The sequence below is a fragment of the Oncorhynchus clarkii genome, chromosome 17, assembly GCF_045791955.1.
Source record: "Oncorhynchus clarkii lewisi isolate Uvic-CL-2024 chromosome 17, UVic_Ocla_1.0, whole genome shotgun sequence".
NCBI classification, from domain to species: domain Eukaryota; kingdom Metazoa; phylum Chordata; class Actinopteri; order Salmoniformes; family Salmonidae; genus Oncorhynchus; species Oncorhynchus clarkii.
In genome coordinates, this window is record NC_092163.1 from 3,177,016 (window position 1) to 3,195,374 (window position 18,359).

General features: G+C 40.6%; 2 protein-coding genes across 3 annotated transcripts in view; one reads left to right on the plus strand and one right to left on the minus strand.

The window, feature by feature from the left end:
* Positions 1-18,359, minus strand: part of LOC139370044 (zinc finger protein 345-like) — a 637,497-nt gene that overhangs the window by 344,570 nt on the left and 274,568 nt on the right. The gene's annotated exons all lie outside the window — the stretch shown is intronic.
* LOC139370042 (zinc finger protein 678-like) overlaps positions 1-18,359 on the plus strand; it is a 267,317-nt gene that overhangs the window by 125,207 nt on the left and 123,751 nt on the right. Inside the window, exons 4-6 of one of the 2 annotated variants that reach the window (XM_071109344.1) lie at positions 6,782-6,879; positions 7,010-7,184; positions 7,953-9,223. In XM_071109344.1, the coding sequence (XP_070965445.1) occupies positions 6,782-6,879; positions 7,010-7,184; positions 7,953-9,223 (1,544 nt within the window). Of the gene's footprint in view, positions 1-6,781; positions 6,880-7,009; positions 7,185-7,952; positions 9,224-18,359 lie in introns of those variants that run through there. The other variant, XM_071109343.1, reaches the window with a different exon arrangement.

Sequence of the window (18,359 nt, forward strand, 5' to 3'; positions counted from 1 at the left end):
ACAATGTCAGAGTCACATAACACAATGTCAGAGTCACATAACACAATGTCAGAGTCACATAATACCATGTCAGAGTCACATAACACAATGTCAGAGTCACATAACACAATGTCAGAGTCACATAATACCATGTCAGAGTCACATAACACAATGTCAGAGTCACATAACACAATGTCAGAGTCACATAATACCATGTCAGAGTCACATAACACAATGTCAGAGTCACATAACACAATGTCAGAGTCACATAACACAATGTCAGAGTCACATAACACAATGTCAGAGTCACATAACACAATGTCAGAGTCACATAATACCATGTCAGAGTCACATAACATAACACAATGTCAGAGTCACATAATATAACACAATGTCAGAGTCACATAACATAATACAATGTCAGAGTCAGAGTCACATAACACAATGTCAGAGTCACATAACACAATGTCAGAGTCACATAACACAATGTCAGAGTCAGAGTCACATAACATAACACAATGTCAGAGTCACATAACATAATATCATGTCAGAGTCACATAACACAATGTCAGAGTCACATAACATAACACAATGTCAGAGTCACATAACATAATACAATGTCAGAGTCACATAACATAATGCCAGAGTCACATAACATAATGCAATGTCAGTGTCACATAACACAATGTCAGAGTCACATAACATAATGCAATGTCAGTGTCACATAACACAATGTCAGAGTCACATAACACAATGTCAGAGTCACATAACATAACACAATGTCAGAGTCACATAACACAATGTCAGAGTCACATAACATAATGTCAGAGTCACATAACACAATGTCAGAGTCACATAACATAATGTCAGAGTCACATAACACAATGTCAGAGTCACATAACACAATGTCAGAGTCACATAACACAATGTCAGAGTCACATAACATAACACAATGTCAGAGTCACATAACATAATACAATGTCAGAGTCAGAGTCACATAACACAATGTCAGAGTCACATAACACAATGTCAGAGTCACATAACACAATGTCAGAGTCACATAACATAACACAATGTCAGAGTCACATAACATAATACAATGTCAGAGTCACATAACACAATGTCAGAGTCACATAACATAATACCATGTCAGAGTCACATAACACAATGTCAGAGTCACATAACACAATGTCAGAGTCACATAACATAATACAATGTCAGAGTCACATAACACAATGTCAGAGTCACATAACATAATACCATGTCAGAGTCAGAGTCACATAACACAATGTCAGAGTCACATAACACAATGTCAGAGTCACATAACATAACACAATGTCAGAGTCACATAACATAATACAATGTCAGAGTCACATAACACAATGTCAGAGTCACATAACACAATGTCAGAGTCACATAACACAATGTCAGAGTCACATAACATAACACAATGTCAGAGTCACATAACATAATACCATGTCAGAGTCACATAACATAACACAATGTCAGAGTCACATAACACAATGTCAGAGTCACATAACACAATGTCAGAGTCACATAACATAACACAATGTCAGAGTCACATAACACAATGTCAGAGTCACATAACACAATGTCAGAGTCACATAACATAATACAATGTCAGAGTCACATAACACAATGTCAGAGTCACATAACACAATGTCAGAGTCACATAACATAATACCATGTCAGAGTCACATAACATAACACAATGTCAGAGTCACATAACACAATGTCAGAGTCACATAACACAATGTCAGAGTCACATAACATAACACAATGTCAGAGTCACATAACATAATACAATGCCAGAGTCACATAACACAATGTCAGAGTCACATAACACAATGTCAGAGTCACATAACATAACACAATGTCAGAGTCACATAACATAATACAATGCCAGAGTCACATAACATAATGTCAGAGTCACATAACACAATGTCAGAGTCACATAATACCATGTCAGAGTCACATAACACAATGTCAGAGTCACATAACACAATGTCAGAGTCACATAATACCATGTCAGAGTCACATAACACAATGTCAGAGTCACATAACACAATGTCAGAGTCACATAACACAATGTCAGAGTCACATAACACAATGTCAGAGTCACATAATACCATGTCAGAGTCACATAACATAACACAATGTCAGAGTCACATAATATAACACAATGTCAGAGTCACATAACATAATACAATGTCAGAGTCAGAGTCACATAACACAATGCCAGAGTCACATAACACAATGTCAGAGTCACATAACACAATGTCAGAGTCAGAGTCACATAACATAACACAATGTCAGAGTCACATAACACAATGTCAGAGTCACATAACACAATGTCAGAGTCAGAGTCACATAACACAATGTCAGAGTCACATAACACAATGTCAGAGTCACATAACACAATGTCAGAGTCAGAGTCACATAACATAATACAATGTCAGAGTCAGAGTCACATAACACAATGTCAGAGTCACATAATATAACACAATGTCAGAGTCACATAACATAATACAATGCCAGAGTCATATAACACAATGTCAGAGTCACATAACATAATACAATGTCAGAGTCACATAACACAATGTCAGAGTCACATAACACAATGTCAGAGTCACATAACACAATGTCAGAGTCAGAGTCACATAACATAACACAATGTCAGAGTCACATAACATAACACAATGTCAGAGTCACATAACACAATGTCAGAGTCACATAACACAATGTCAGAGTCACATAACATAACACAATGTCAGAGTCACATAACATAATACAATGCCAGAGTCACATAACACAATGTCAGAGTCACATAACATAATGTCAGAGTCACATAACACAATGTCAGAGTCACATAATACCATGTCAGAGTCACATAACACAATGTCAGAGTCACATAACACAATGTCAGAGTCACATAATACCATGTCAGAGTCACATAACACAATGTCAGAGTCACATAACACAATGTCAGAGTCACATAATACCATGTCAGAGTCACATAACACAATGTCAGAGTCACATAACACAATGTCAGAGTCACATAACACAATGTCAGAGTCACATAACACAATGTCAGAGTCACATAACACAATGTCAGAGTCACATAATACCATGTCAGAGTCACATAACATAACACAATGTCAGAGTCACATAATATAACACAATGTCAGAGTCACATAACATAATACAATGTCAGAGTCAGAGTCACATAACACAATGTCAGAGTCACATAACACAATGTCAGAGTCACATAACACAATGTCAGAGTCAGAGTCACATAACATAACACAATGTCAGAGTCACATAACATAATACCATGTCAGAGTCACATAACATAATACAATGTCAGAGTCAGAGTCACATAACACAATGTCAGAGTCACATAACACAATGTCAGAGTCACATAACACAATGTCAGAGTCAGAGTCACATAACATAATACAATGTCAGAGTCAGAGTCACATAACACAATGTCAGAGTCACATAATATAACACAATGTCAGAGTCACATAACATAATACAATGCCAGAGTCATATAACACAATGTCAGAGTCACATAACATAATACAATGTCAGAGTCAGAGTCACATAACACAATGTCAGAGTCACATAACACAATGTCAGAGTCACATAACACAATGTCAGAGTCAGAGTCACATAACATAACACAATGTCAGAGTCACATAACATAATACCATGTCAGAGTCACATAACATAATACAATGTCAGAGTCAGAGTCACATAACACAATGTCAGAGTCACATAACACAATGTCAGAGTCACATAACACAATGTCAGAGTCAGAGTCACATAACATAATACAACACATTTACATAATACATTTCAGTCTTCTGCGTTGTATTTGAAGTGTCATATTGGGATGCAAACTCAAATATGAACACATTTAAACTATATCTGACATGCTACTGGTGTCTTCTTTTTTAAGCCCATAATCATGTGTGTGGTTCAAAAAGATCCTACTACAGAAAGCTGCACAATATGTTGAGTAAAGTCATTTATGCAATCCTCGTCAATCTGTCACCTAATCCTGCCTATTTGGCAGGTCAGCCCTGGAGGAAAGTATTGGCTGTAAGAAGTAAGAGAAAACATAACATCTGTTTTTTTTTTAAAATGACTTCTTATGACATTGTTGGCCAGAATAAACATTGTAATTAATATTTTTCCAAACTGCGTTACCCACTCCAGTCAGCAGATGGCGATATGAGTTTTTCAAATGATGCTTCTTGCATGACGTACAATCTAGTGGACGGAACTGGAGGCTTCTTCAACAGCGACAAAATGCTTCTGATTCAAACAACGTGGTGGTTTGCAAGCGAACGTTAAACCGAAACATTGAAGCGTTTAAGACACATCTTGTGTATATTATTCTTAGTGTTTTAAACCCAATTCTGTTTACATATCTACTCGTTCATTGAAACGTAAATTGCTTGTTAAATTAGCTAATGTGGTAAATTGATACTGCACTAGGCTAATCGCCCGAAACATGAGCTCACTAATCTCGACGGAGAAAGAAACTCTGATGAAAGGAGAGGAAGAAGCTTTCAGGATGAAAAGGGAGGAAGAGGAGGCTATCGCATTGAAAGAAGAGGATGATATTACAGTGAAAGAGGAATATGGGAAAGAGGTTGTGGAAGAGGAGGAGGTAGAAGCTTTCAGAATCAAAAAGGAGGAAGGTGCCATAACATTGAAAGAAGAGGAAGAACCTTTTGGAGTAAAAGAGGAAGAGGCGGCTATCTCAATTAAAGAGGAGGAGGAAGACGTTTTGGGAGTGAAAAAGGATGAGACTGAAGATTCGATTAAGACCAGTGAGTACTGACTTAAAAACGGGCACAAAATATGCATTTCTTGAACTAATGTGGGGTTTGAAATGGGCATTCTACTAAAGTTCTACAATTTAATATGTTGTTCAGTACTCAGTAAATTGTTAAAGGTGCTATCCGTCATTGGTACATATATTTAGACTGTTATATTAGATTTAATGAAATATCCACATAGTCCACATTAAAGTGCACTTCATAAAACAGGCTTTTCAGAATTCAACATTGGTGCATAATTTATACTTAAATGATCAAAGGGAAGCAAAGGGCACCCATTTCATGGAACGACCCTTTTACATTTGCAACACAAACAATATTTTAGGAAATCACAATGAAAGCTGCCTTTATAGGCACTTTTTAATACAACTACACTGCTCAAAAAAATAAAGGGAACACTAAAATAACACATCCTAGATCTGAATGAATGAAATATTCTTATTAAATACTTTTTTCTTTACATAGTTGAATGTGCTGACAACAAAATCACACAAAAATTATCAATGGAAATCAAATTTAGCAACCCATGGAGGTCTGGATTTGGAGTCACACTCAAAATTAAAGTGGAAAACCACACTACAGGCTGATCCAACTTTGATGTAATATCCTTAAAACAAGTCAAAATGAAGCTCAGTAGTGTGTGTGGCCTCCATGTGCCTGTATGACCTCCCTACAACGCCTGGGCATGCTCCTGATGAGGTGGCGGCAACTCCCGGACAGTCTGTGGTGCAACGTGGCGTTGGTGGATGGAGCGAGACATGTCCCAGATGTGCTCAATTGGATTCAGGTCTGGGGAACGGGCGGGCCAGTCCATAGCATCAATGCCTTCCTCTTGCAGGAACTGCTGACACACTCCAGCCACATGAGGTCGAGCATTGTCTTGCATTAGGAGGAACTCAGGGCCAACGACACCAGCATATGGTCTCACAAGGGGTCTGAGGATCTCTTCTCGGTACCTAATGGCAGTCAGGCTACCTCTGGCCAGGACATGGAGGTCTGTGCGGCCCCCCAAAGAAATGCCACCCCACACCATGACTGACCCCCCGCCAAAGCGGTCATTCTGGAGGATGTTGCAGGCAGCAGAACGTGTGAACCTGCTTTCATCTGTGAAGAGCAACAGTGGCGAATTTGCCAATCTTGGTGTTCTCTGGCAAATGCCAAACGTCCTGCATGGTGTTGGGCTGTAAGCACAACACCCACCTGTGGACATTGTGCCCTCATAGCACCCTCATGGAGTCTGTTTCTGACCATTTGAGCAGACACGTACATTTGTGGCCTGCTGGAGGTCATTTTGCAGGGCTCTGGCAGTGCTCCTCCTGCTCCTCCTTGCACAAAGGTGGAGGTAGCGGTCTTGCTGCTGGTTTGTTGCCCTCCTACTGCCTCCTCCACGTCTCCTGATGTACCGGCCTGTCTCCTGGTAGCGCCCCCATGCTCTGGACACTACGCTGACAGACACAGCAAACCTTCTTGCCACAGCTCGCATTGATGCGCCATCCTGGATGAGCTGCACTACCTGAGCCACTTGTGTGGGTTGTAGACTCCGTCTCATGCTACCACTAGAGTGAAAGCACCGCCAGCATTCAAAAGTGACCAAAACATCAGCCGGGAATCATTGGAACTGAGAAGTGGTCTGTGGTCCCCACCTGCAGAACCACTCCTTTATTGGGGGTGTCTTGCTAATTGCCTATAATTTCCACCCGTTGTCTATTCCATTTGCACAACAGCATGTGACATTTATTGTCAATCAGTGTTGCTTCCTAAGTGGACAGTTTGATTTCACAGAAGTGTGATTGACTTGGAGTTACATTGTGTTGTTTAAGTGTTCCCTTTAATTTTTGAGCAGTGTACATATTCATGCCTCTTGTAAGACTGTGATTGCAATCGATGGTCATAAGTTTACCATATGTTTGATGTTCTCGTTCACACAGGAGAGAGACATGACTTTTGTGGATCCTCTGGGGAGCCTCAACAACATCCTGATGCTGACGAGGCAGAGAAGAGTCTCTCCAGATCAGAACACCAGATGGTACAGCTTGGTCTGGTCTAGCATACAGCTTGCTCTATCTGGGTCTGGGTTTCTGTAAAGCACTTTATGACAAAAGTGACATCAGCATCCATAATGATATGTGTCTGTGTCCCCTCTATATGGTTACCAGGACAACGCTAGCCCTTCCTCCCTCCCGGAGTCCCCATGTCTTGCCTCTCCCGGTAGCGCCTTACTGGGTATGAAGAGGTTGTCTGTGCTGCTGGTGGACTGCAGGAAAACAACAGGGCTGAGTGGAACTGTGAGAGGAGGAGAAGAGAAGAAAGGATCAGATTTGACTCATCAAAGTAAGTGCTGTAGTTTAGTTTGAACAAATACAATAGATCTTCCCACTGGTATCTGTTACCAGGACAACCAGCAGAGTTCTGTTAGTTGACAGGAAGATAGACTGGTGGATATGGATGTTATGAATATCATAACACTGAAAAAGGATTCTGCCAATGAAAAGAGAGAAACGAATAGACCATATTAAACATTTAAAGTTATCTTTGGAGAAAAAGTTTCTAGATGATCTGATGTAAGGTGCACGTGTAACACTTCAATGTGGTATTGCGTCATTCACATCTGATCGACACAACTTGTTAAAAAAGGAAATACCTGGATTCTTCAAATATTATAGTAATAAAGGAGGACTGTACCATCTAATTATGAAACATTATGGAGTCTTAAAGGAGGACTGTAGCATCTAATGATGAAACATTATGGAGTCTTAAAGGAGGACTGTACCATCTAAATTCTGCAATCTTTTGTTTCAGCTCATGAAACATCCAACACTTTACATGTTGCGTTTATATTGTTGTTTATTGTAGTTACTATCAGTTTTAGGAACATCTTTCCAAATATTTCACCTTATTTTTTACTTTAACCAAAATATGACATCAGCGATAGTCAAAATACCAGGAAGCTCTACATTTGTTTTTAAATCACACTAAGATTGTTAAAACTGGCCTCAGAGAGAGAGATCTGATTAGGATTTACTCTCGTAGCACTGTTGTTTTATCATGTGGAGGTTTCATTCGGGTATCTATTTAAAAAAAATAAGCTGTCTTTGGCAGGAGAAAGACCAGACTCGGTGGATCCAGAGCCAGGGACGTCCAAACCAGCAAGAAGACACCAGTGCTCCCACTGTGGAAAGGGTTGTAACCGGTTTTGGGACCTGAAACAACATGAGAAAATACACACAGGGGAGAAGTCTTACCACTGCTCCCAGTGTGGAAATAGTTTTAAAGATTTAGTGAACCTGAAACAACATGAGAAAATACACACAGGGGAGAAGCCTTATCACTGTTCCCAGTGTGGAAAGTGTTTCAGCCAGTCATCGGACCTGAAACGGCACAATAAAATTCACACAGGGGAGAAGCCTTACCACTGCTCCCAGTGTGGCAAGTGTTTTAACCGGGTAGGGAACCTGAAACAACATGAGAAAATTCACACAGGGGAGAAGCCTTTCCACTGCTCCCAGTGTGGAAAGTGTTTCAGCCAGTCATTGGACCTGAAACGGCACGAGAGAATTCACACAGGGGAGAAGCCTTTCCACTGCTCCCAGTGTGGAAAGTGTTTCAGCCAGTCATTGGACCTGAAACGGCACGAGAGAATTCACACAGGGGAGAAGCCTTTCCACTGCTCCCAGTGTGGGAAGTGTTTCAGCCAGTCATCGGACCTGAAACGGCATGAGAAAATCCACACAAGGGAGAAGCCTTTCCACTGCTCCCAGTGTGGCAAGTGTTTTAACCGGGTAGGGAACCTGAAACGGCACGAGAGAATTCACACAGGGGAGAAGCCTTTCCACTGCTCCCAGTGTGCAAAGTGTTTCCGCCAGTCATTGGACCTGAAACGGCACGAGAGAATTCACACAGGGGAGAAGCCTTTCCACTGCTCCCTGTGTGGCAAGTGTTTCGCCCAGTTAGGGAATCTGAAACTGCACAATCTAGTACACACAGGGGAGAAGCCTTTCCACTGCTCCCTGTGTGGCAAGTGTTTCACCCAGTTAGGGAATCTGAAACAGCATGAGCTAGTACACACAGGGGAGAAGCCTTTCCACTGCTCCCAGTGTGGCAAGTGTTTCAACCGGTCAGGACAACTGAAAGTTCATGAGCTTGTACACACAGGGGAGAAGCCTTACCACTGCTCCTTGTGTGGCAAGTGTTTTAACCAGTTAAGGAATCTGAAACAACATGAGCTAGTACACACAGGGGAGAAGCCATACCACTGCTCCCAGTGTGGCAAGTGTTTCAAACATTCGGGGGATCTGAAAAAACACGAAAGAATACACACAGGGGAGAATCCTTACCACTCCTCCCGGTGTGCAAAGCATTTGCCCATTTAGGAAGCCTGAAAGAGCATAAAACAGAGGAGAAGGCTTTACAGAAGATTAGACTTTGGGAAAACATATTACTCATAACAATCACTTAAACGTCATTCGAGAATCCACACAGGAGAGAGAAATTACTTCTCTTAGCGTGTATATTGATATTTCACATCTCATTTTTCTTACAATTCATCAGAGAACATACACAGTGCTCCCGTTGTCTTATATTGTTGACTGATAATGTGTTTACCTGTTTTTACCAGATTAAATTGCTTCTTCCAATTATTGATAAACATGTACCTGTTAAGAAACTGACTGTTAGAACTGTTAAGGCTCCATGGATTGATGAGGAATTTAAAAACTGTATGTTTGAAAGAGTTGGGGCAAAAGGAGTGGCTAATAAGTCTGGCTGCACATCTGGCTGGCTGTTTTACTGCAAATTGAGAAATGATGTGACCAAACTCAACAAAAATAATACGTTTTATTATGAAGCCAAGATCAATGATATAAAGAATGATGGAAAAAAACTTGTAAAAAAGCATAATGAAAGAAAAGCAGTGCAAGTTTTGAATTTTGTAAAGTTAGTGTGGGAGAGGTGGAACAATTGGTATCGATCAATAATGACAAACCCCCTGGCATTGACAACTTAGGAGTGGCCATAGAGTCAGCTACTGTCCTCAGTAGCTTTCCATCTATCTGTCATATTTTTAATATGAGCCAAGAGGAAAGTCTTTGTTCTCAGGCCTGGAGGGAAGCCAAATTAATCCACTACCCAAGAGTGGTAAAGCGGCCTTTACTGGTTCTAACAGCAGACCTATAAGCTTGCTGCCAGCTCTTAGCAACCTGTTGGAAAAAAATTGTGTTTTACCAAATCTGTAAACAAAAGAACAACAGACTTTCAGCATGCTTATAGAGACGGGCACTCAACATGTACTGCACTGACACAAATGACTGATGATTGGTTGAGAGAAATTGATAACAAGAAGATTGTGGGAGCTCTATTGTTAGATTTCAGTGCAGCCTTTGATATTATTGACCATAACCTGTTGTTTAAGAATGTGTGTGCTATGGCTTTTCGACCTCTATTCAGAGCTATCTATCTGATAGAACTCAGAGGGTTTTTAATGGAAGCTTCTCTAATGTCAAACATATGAAGTGTGATGTACCGCAGGGCAGCTCTCTAGGCCCTCTACTCTTTTCTATTTTTACCAATGACCTGCCACTGGCATTAAACAAAGCATGTGTGACCATGTATGCTGATGATTCAACCATATAACCCTTAACAAAGAGTTGCAGTCTGTATTGGAATTGGTGGCCAGTAATAATCTACCCCATATACCCCATAATGACAAAGTGGAAACAAGCTTTTTTATAAATGTTTTGCAAATGTATTAAACACAAAATTATTTACAGAAGTATTCAGACCCTTTGCTGAATGAGACTCGAAATTGAGCTCAGGTGCATCCTGTTTCTATTGATCATCCTTGAGATGTTTCTACAATTTAATTGGAGTCCACCTGTTGTAAATTCAATTGATTGGACATGATTTGGAAAGGCACACACCTGTCTATATAAGGTCCCACAGTTGACAGAGCATGTCAGAGCAAGAACCAAGCCATGAGGTGGAAGGAATTGTCCATAGAGCTCCGAGACATGATTGTGTTGAGGCACAGATCTGGGGAAGGGTACCAAAACATTTCTGCAGCATTGAAGGCCCCTGAATTAGCCCCCTGCAGTAAAAGGTTATTCATGGGGTAAAATGATCTGTTTAAGTCATTAATGAAGGGCACATCGTTCAAGAATACAGTTATCTTTTATTTTGTGCTCTATATCCTCTCAATCATTTATTCCTTCATAAACCGAAAACATATGTACCTAATCACAACATGTGTTCAAGGGCCCCTCTAGGTTCACGACCTCTTGACCATTATATCTGGATAGCTGACAACTATTTTTTAAAGGTCAAAAGTTATCTGTTTAGGTCATCAGTAAAGGAAGCATAGTTAAAGAGTACAATGACCCTTTCAAAGACTGAGACATCCCCCGGACATCCCCCCCCCCCCCCCCTAGATCTATTCTTTTTATTTATTATCTGTTTAGGACGTTAGTAAAACAGATGTTTTCAAAGACACCTGGGGGGCCAGGTTGTTAATTATTTTGTGTCCATATAGTTCCCCTGTGTGCAAGGCCCCCCTAGATTCACAACTTCTTAACCCTTAACATTCCCAGCCAAGGGGAGAGAAAGAGAGAGAGAAATTTAGTACAGTCATTTAAACATACATATTACAATTGTTAAAGATAATAATATTAATATGTAATATTAAATACAAAATTTAATAAAATAAAATAATTAAATTATGTCATTCATGTTTTTTACTAAGAACTTTTTCTAAATCATACATGTTATTATTACATAACAACACCATGGTAGCAACATCACATGGTACATACATTATTGGGCACAACAATACATCACACGAAGCAGCCACATCTGTCAGTAAGAGTGTCCACAATTGAGTCCTTGAATGAAGAGATGGAGATAAAACTGTCCAGTTTGAGTGTTTTTTGCAGCTTGTTCCCAACGCTAGCTGCAGCGAACTGAAAAGAGGAGCGACCCAGGGATGTGTGTGCTTTGGGGACCTTTAACAGAATGTGACTGGCAGAATGGGTGTTGTATGTGGAGGATGAGGGCTGCAGTAGTTATCTTAGATAGGGGTGAGTGAGGCCTAAGAGGGTTTTATAAATAAGCATTAAACCAGTGGGTCTTGCGACTGGTATACAGAGACAACCAGTTTACAGAGTATAGAGTGCAGTGATGTGTCCTATAAGCAGCATTGGTGGCAAATCTGATGGCCGAATGGTAAAGAACATCTTGCTGCTCATTGTATCCTACCACGACTATATCAACCCTACTCCATGTGTTGTCACTATCATGTATCCTACCATGACTATATCAACCCACCTCCATGTGTTGTCACTATCATGTATCCTACCATGACTATATCCAACCCTACTCCATGTGTTGTCACTATCATGTATCCTACCATGACTATATCAACCCTACTCCATGTGTTGTCACTATCATGTATCCTACCATGACTATATCCAACCCTACTCCATGTGTTGTCTCTATCATGTATCCTACCATGACTATATCCAACCCTACTCCATGTGTTGTCACTATCATGTATCCTACCATGACTATATCCAACCCAATTCCATGTGTTGCCACTATCATGTATCCTACCATGACTATATCCAACCCAACTCCATGTGTTGTCTCTATCATGTATCCTACCATGACTATATCAACCCAACTCCATGTGTTGCCACTATCATGTTTCCTACTTGGCTGAAGCTTTGATCCAGTGGAAGAAGTATTGAGGAGCAGGGAGGTTAAAGGTCACTTCAAGAAACAGCTGTTACTCTACACTATCCCTAGATAATCCAGTAATGAGAGAAAATGTATAGAATATTTATGGCTCTATAACATCTCTATCTATATATAACATCTCTATCTAATCCGTTTTATTGAACCTAATTCCATAACATCTGGTTGTTTTAAAATTACTTGTTTTGACATTGTTTTCTAATCTGCGTTATCCACTCCAGTCAGCAGAGAGCGATATGAGTCTTTCAGGTGATGCTGCTTGCGTGACGTATAATCTAGTGGACGGAACTGGAGGCTTCTTCAACAGCGACAAAAGGCTTCTGATTCAACCAACGTTTTGCTTTGCTAGCGAACATAAAGTTGAGTCTTTGAAGCTCTTTAGGCCAATCGTGTGTATATTACTCTTAGTGTTTTGAATATAATTATGTTTACCCATCTACTAGTTCATTTTAACGTCATTTGCTCGTTAAATTAGCAAATGTGTTACTAAATTGATACTGCATTAGGCTAATCGACCGGAGCATGAGCTCACAAAGCTCGACCGAGAAAGAAGCTCTGGTGAAAGGAGAGGAAGAAGCTTTCAGGATGAAAAGGGAGGAAGAGGACGCTATCGCATTGAAAGAAGAAGAGGATGATATTACAGTGAAAGAGGAAGATGGGAAAGAGGTTGTCAAAGTGGAAGGGGAGGAGGTAGCAGCTTTCAGAATCAAAAACGAGGAAGATGCCATAACATTGAAAGAAGAGAATTTAGTGAAAGAAGAGGAAGAACCTTTTAGAGTAAAAGAGGAAGAGGAGGCTATCTCAATAAAAAAGGAGGAAGACGTTTTGGGAGTGAAAGCGGAGGAGGCTGAAGATCAGACCTTCACCAGTGAGTACTGTCTTAAAAACAGGGACACTATGTAGTTCTTGAAATAATGTATTGTTTTAAAGGGGCATTCTACTTCATTTCAACACTTGAATATGTTGTTCAGTACTGTGGGAATTGTTTAAGGGGCAATCTGCCATTGGTCATATGTTTTTGGGACTTCGATGTATTGAATTCTCATTCTCCATGTGGTCTACATTAAAGTTCACCTCATCTAATATAACAGGCTTTTAAAATCTACTTAAAATATCAAAGGGATGTAAAGGCACCCATTTTGTGGAAATGACCCTTTACATTTGCAACACAAACAATATTTAACAAAATCATGATGGAAGTGGCCATTTTAGACATATTCATGCCTCTTGATTGTAATAGACGGTCATAAGTTTACCGTCTGTTTGCTGTTCTCGTTCACACAGGAGAGAGACGTGACTATCGTGGATCCTCTGGGGAGCCTCAACAACCACCTGATGCTGACGAGGCAGAGAAGAGTCTCTCCAGATCAGAACACCAGATGGTACAGCTTGGTTTGGTCTAGCATACAGCTTGCTCTATCGGGGTCTGGGCTGGATTTCTTTAAAGCACTTCATGACAACAGTGGCATCAGCATCCATAATGATATGTGTCTGTGTCCCCTCTTTATGGTTACCAGGACAATGCTAGCCCTTCCTCCCTGCTGCAGTCCCCGTGTCGTGCCTCTCCCGGTAGCGCCTTACTGCTGGGTATGAAGAGGTTGTCTGTGCTGCTGGTGGACTGCAGGAAAACAACGGGGCTGAGTGGAACTGTGAGAGGAGGAGAAGAGAAGAAAGGATCAGATTTGACTCACCGAAGTAAGTGCTGTAGTTTAGTTTGTACAAATATAATAGATCTGCCCACTGGTATCTGTTACCAGGACAACCAGCAGAGTTCTGTTTGTTGACAGGAAGATAGACTGGTGGATATGGATGTTATGAATATCATAACACTGAAAAAGCCAATGAAAAGAGAGAAACCAACAGACCATATAAAACCTTGATGAAAGTTAGCTTTAGAGAGGAACCAATAGACCATATAAAACCTTGATAAAAGTTAGATTTAGAGAGGAACCAATAGACCATATAAAACCTTGATGAAAGTTAGATTTAGAGAGAAACCAATAGACCATATAAAACCTTGATAAAAGTTAGCTTTAGAGAGGAACCAATAGACCATATAAAACCTTGATAAAAGTTAGCTTTAGAGAGGAACCAATAGACCATATAAAACCTTGATAAAAGTTAGCTTTAGAGAGAGAGTTTCAAGATGATCCAATGTAAGCTGCTTGTTTTACAAAAACTTTTCCTTAAAAATGATGACCATTCAATCTTTACCAACGACATGCCAACGACATTTGAGTAAAGCCAGTGTGTCTGTATGCGGATGACTCAACACTGTACACGTCAGCTACCACGGAAACTGAAATGACAGCAACACTTAACAAAGAGCTGCAGTGAGTTTCAGAATGGGTGTCAAGGAATAAGTTAGTCCTAAATATTTCAGATTACCTTAAATTACATGGCCTACTATGCTAATTCTGTAGCGGTATTGTTAGAGGGGGGTAAATAAATATTTTTTGGGGGCGCCAGGCAGGTATTGACCCTAGTTATTAAAGTTAGTTATTACCTGTTATAACATTATTATTATTAAATATTATTAAAACTGAAAGAATGAGAGTAGAATAGAGTAGCGCTTCCAGACACATTCTAAACATGGAGTCTTAAAGGAGGACTGTAACATCTAATGATGAAACATTATGGAGTCTTAACTTCTTATGGCTAACATTCCTCTGAAAAGGCAGAGCGCGAAATTCAAAAGTATTTTTTAGAAATATGTAACTTTCATGCATTCACAAGTGCAATACACCAAATTAAAGCTTAACTTGTTGTTATTCTCCCCATTATGTCCGGTTTCAAAAAAGCTTTACAGCGAAACCACACCATATAATTATGTTAGGTCAGAGCCTCGTCACAAAAACACACACAGCCATTTTCCAGCCAAAGAGAGGAGTCACAAAAAGCAAAAATAGAGATAAAATTAATCACTAACCTTTGATGATCTTCATCAGATGGCACTCATAGGACTTCATGTTACACAATACATGTATGTTTTGTTCAAAAAAGTTCATATTTATATCCAAAAATCTCAGTTTACATTGGCGCTTTATGGTCAGTTATGTTGTGCCTAGAAAACATCCGGCAAATTTTCAGAGAGCCACATCAATTTACAGAAATACTCATATTAACTTTAATAAAATATACAAGTATTATGCACAGAATTATAGATATACTTCTCCTTAATGCAACTGCTGTGTCAGATTTCAAAAAAGCTTTACGGAAAAAGCAAACCATGCAATAATCTGAGTATGGCCCTCAGACACAACAACAAGCCATGCAGATACCCGCCATGTTGTGGAGTCAGACATAGTGTGATAAATATTCACTTACCTTTGATGATCTTCATCAGAATGCACTCCCAGGAATCCCAGTTCCACAATCAATGTTTTTTTTGTTTGATGAAGGCCATCATTTATGTCCAAATACCTCCTTTTGTTAATGTGTTTGGTAAAGAAATCCAAACTCACGAGGCGCGGGCAAGTCCAGGCGAAAGTTCAGACGAAAAATTCAAAAAGTTATATTACAATTCGTAGAAACATGTCAAACGATGTGTAGAATCTATCTTTAGGATGTTGTGAACATAAATCTTCAACAATGTTCCAACCAGAGAATCCTTTGTCTTTAGAATTGCAATGCAGGTCGCTCTCACGTGTAAGCGCGTAATCAGCTCATGCTACTCTGGCAGACCTCTGGTTGAAACAGCTCTCATTCCCCCCTCCTTCTCAGTAGAAGCCTCAAACAACATTCTAAAGACTGTTGACATCTAGTGGACGCCGTAGGATGTGCAATATGACCCCAAAGACAATGTATATTCGATAGGCAATGAGTTGACAAACCTCAGATTTCCCACTTCCTGTTTGGATTTTTCTCAGGTTTTTGCCATATGAGTTCTGTTATACTCACAGACATCATTCAAACAGTTTTATAAACTTCTGAGTATTTCTTTCCAATGTGCATAATAATATGCATATATTAGCTTCTGGGCCTGAGGAGCAGGAAGTTTACTCTGGGCACGCTTTTCATCTGAACGTGAAAATGCTGCCCCCTATCCCAAACAGGTTAAAGTAGGACTGTAGCATCTAATGATGAAACATTATGGAGTCTTAAAGGAGCCTTGTAGCATCTAATGATGAATTACTATGGAGTCTGATGCTTTAAAGGAGAAGTATACCCAAAATCCAGAAACTCCTAGGTGATTTCATACATTGAAACTAGTCCCGTGGATTTTTTTCCCTCTCCCCCTCTCCACAGCTGCAAAAACGTGACTTGTGATGTTGCTGGATGCGGGCCTCGCTCTGCTGCTTTGCCAGTTAATTTGTTATTACAGCTGTGGCCTTTGTCTTTCACCTGGAGTTGTTTGTTTATGTCTGAGAAAAAAAAAACACTTTTCAACATATACAAAATAAACTCAGCAAAAAAATGTACGGATCTTTTTCAGGACCTTGTCTTTCAAAGATTATTCGTAAAATTCCAAATAACATCACTGATCTTCATTGTAAAGGGTTTAAACACTGTTTCCCATGCTTGTTCAATGAACCATAAACAATTAATGAACATGCACCTGTGGAACGGTCGTTAAGACACAAACAGCTTTCAGACGGTAGGCAATTAAGGTTACAGTTATACAAACTTAGAACACTAAAGAGGCCTTTCCGTACTGTGAGACACCTAAGACAGCGCTACAGTGAGACAGGACGGACAGCTTATCGTCCTCGCAGTGGCAGACCACGTGTAACAACACCTGCACAGGATCGGTACAACCGAACATCACACCTGTGGGACAGGTACAGGATGGCAACAACAACTGCCCAAGTTACACCAGGAACGCACAATCCCACCATCAGTGCTCAGACTGTCCTCAATAGGCTGAGAGAGGCTGGACTGAGGGCTTGTAGGCCTGTTGTAAGGCAGGTCCTCACTAGACATTATTGGCAACAACGTCGCCTCTGGGCACAAACCCACCGTCACTGGAGCAGACAGGACTGGTAAAAAGTGGTCTTCACTGACAAGTTGCGGTTTTGTGTCCAGGGATGATGGTCGGATTCGCGTTTATCGTCGAAGGAATGAGCGTTACACCGAAGCCTGTCCTCTAGAGCGGGATCGATTTGGAGGTGGAGGGGCCGTCGTGGTCTGGTGAGGTGTGTCACAGCATCATCAGACTGAGCTTGTTGTCATTGCAGGCAATCTCCACGCTGTGCGTTACAGGGAAGACATCCTCCTCCCTCATGTGGTACCCTTCCTGCAGGCTCATCCTGACATGACCCTCCAGCATGACAATGCCACCAGCCATACTGCTCATTCTGTGCGTGATTTCCTGCAAGACCGGAATGTCAGTGTTCTGCTATAGCCAGCGAAGAGCCCGGATCGCAATCCCATTGAGCATGTCTGGGACCTGTTGGATCGGAGGGTGAGGGCTAGGCCCATTCTCCCCAGAAACGTCCGGGAACTTGCAGGTGCCTTGGTGGAAGAGTTGGGTAGCATCTCACTGCAACTACTGTCAAATCTGGTGCAGTTCATGAGTAGATGCACTGCAGTACCCCCCCCCCCCCCCCCCGTTTGTTCAGGGACACATTATTCCATTTCAGTTCGTCACGTCTGTGGAACTTGTTCAGTTTGGAATCTTGTTATGTTCCAACAAATATTTACACATCTTAAGTTTGCTGAAAATAAACGCAGTTGACAGTGAGAGGACGTTTCTTTGTTTGCTGAGTTTAGATTGGCGAGGGGGAAAAACAATTTAATCAATTTTAGAATAATGCTGAAATG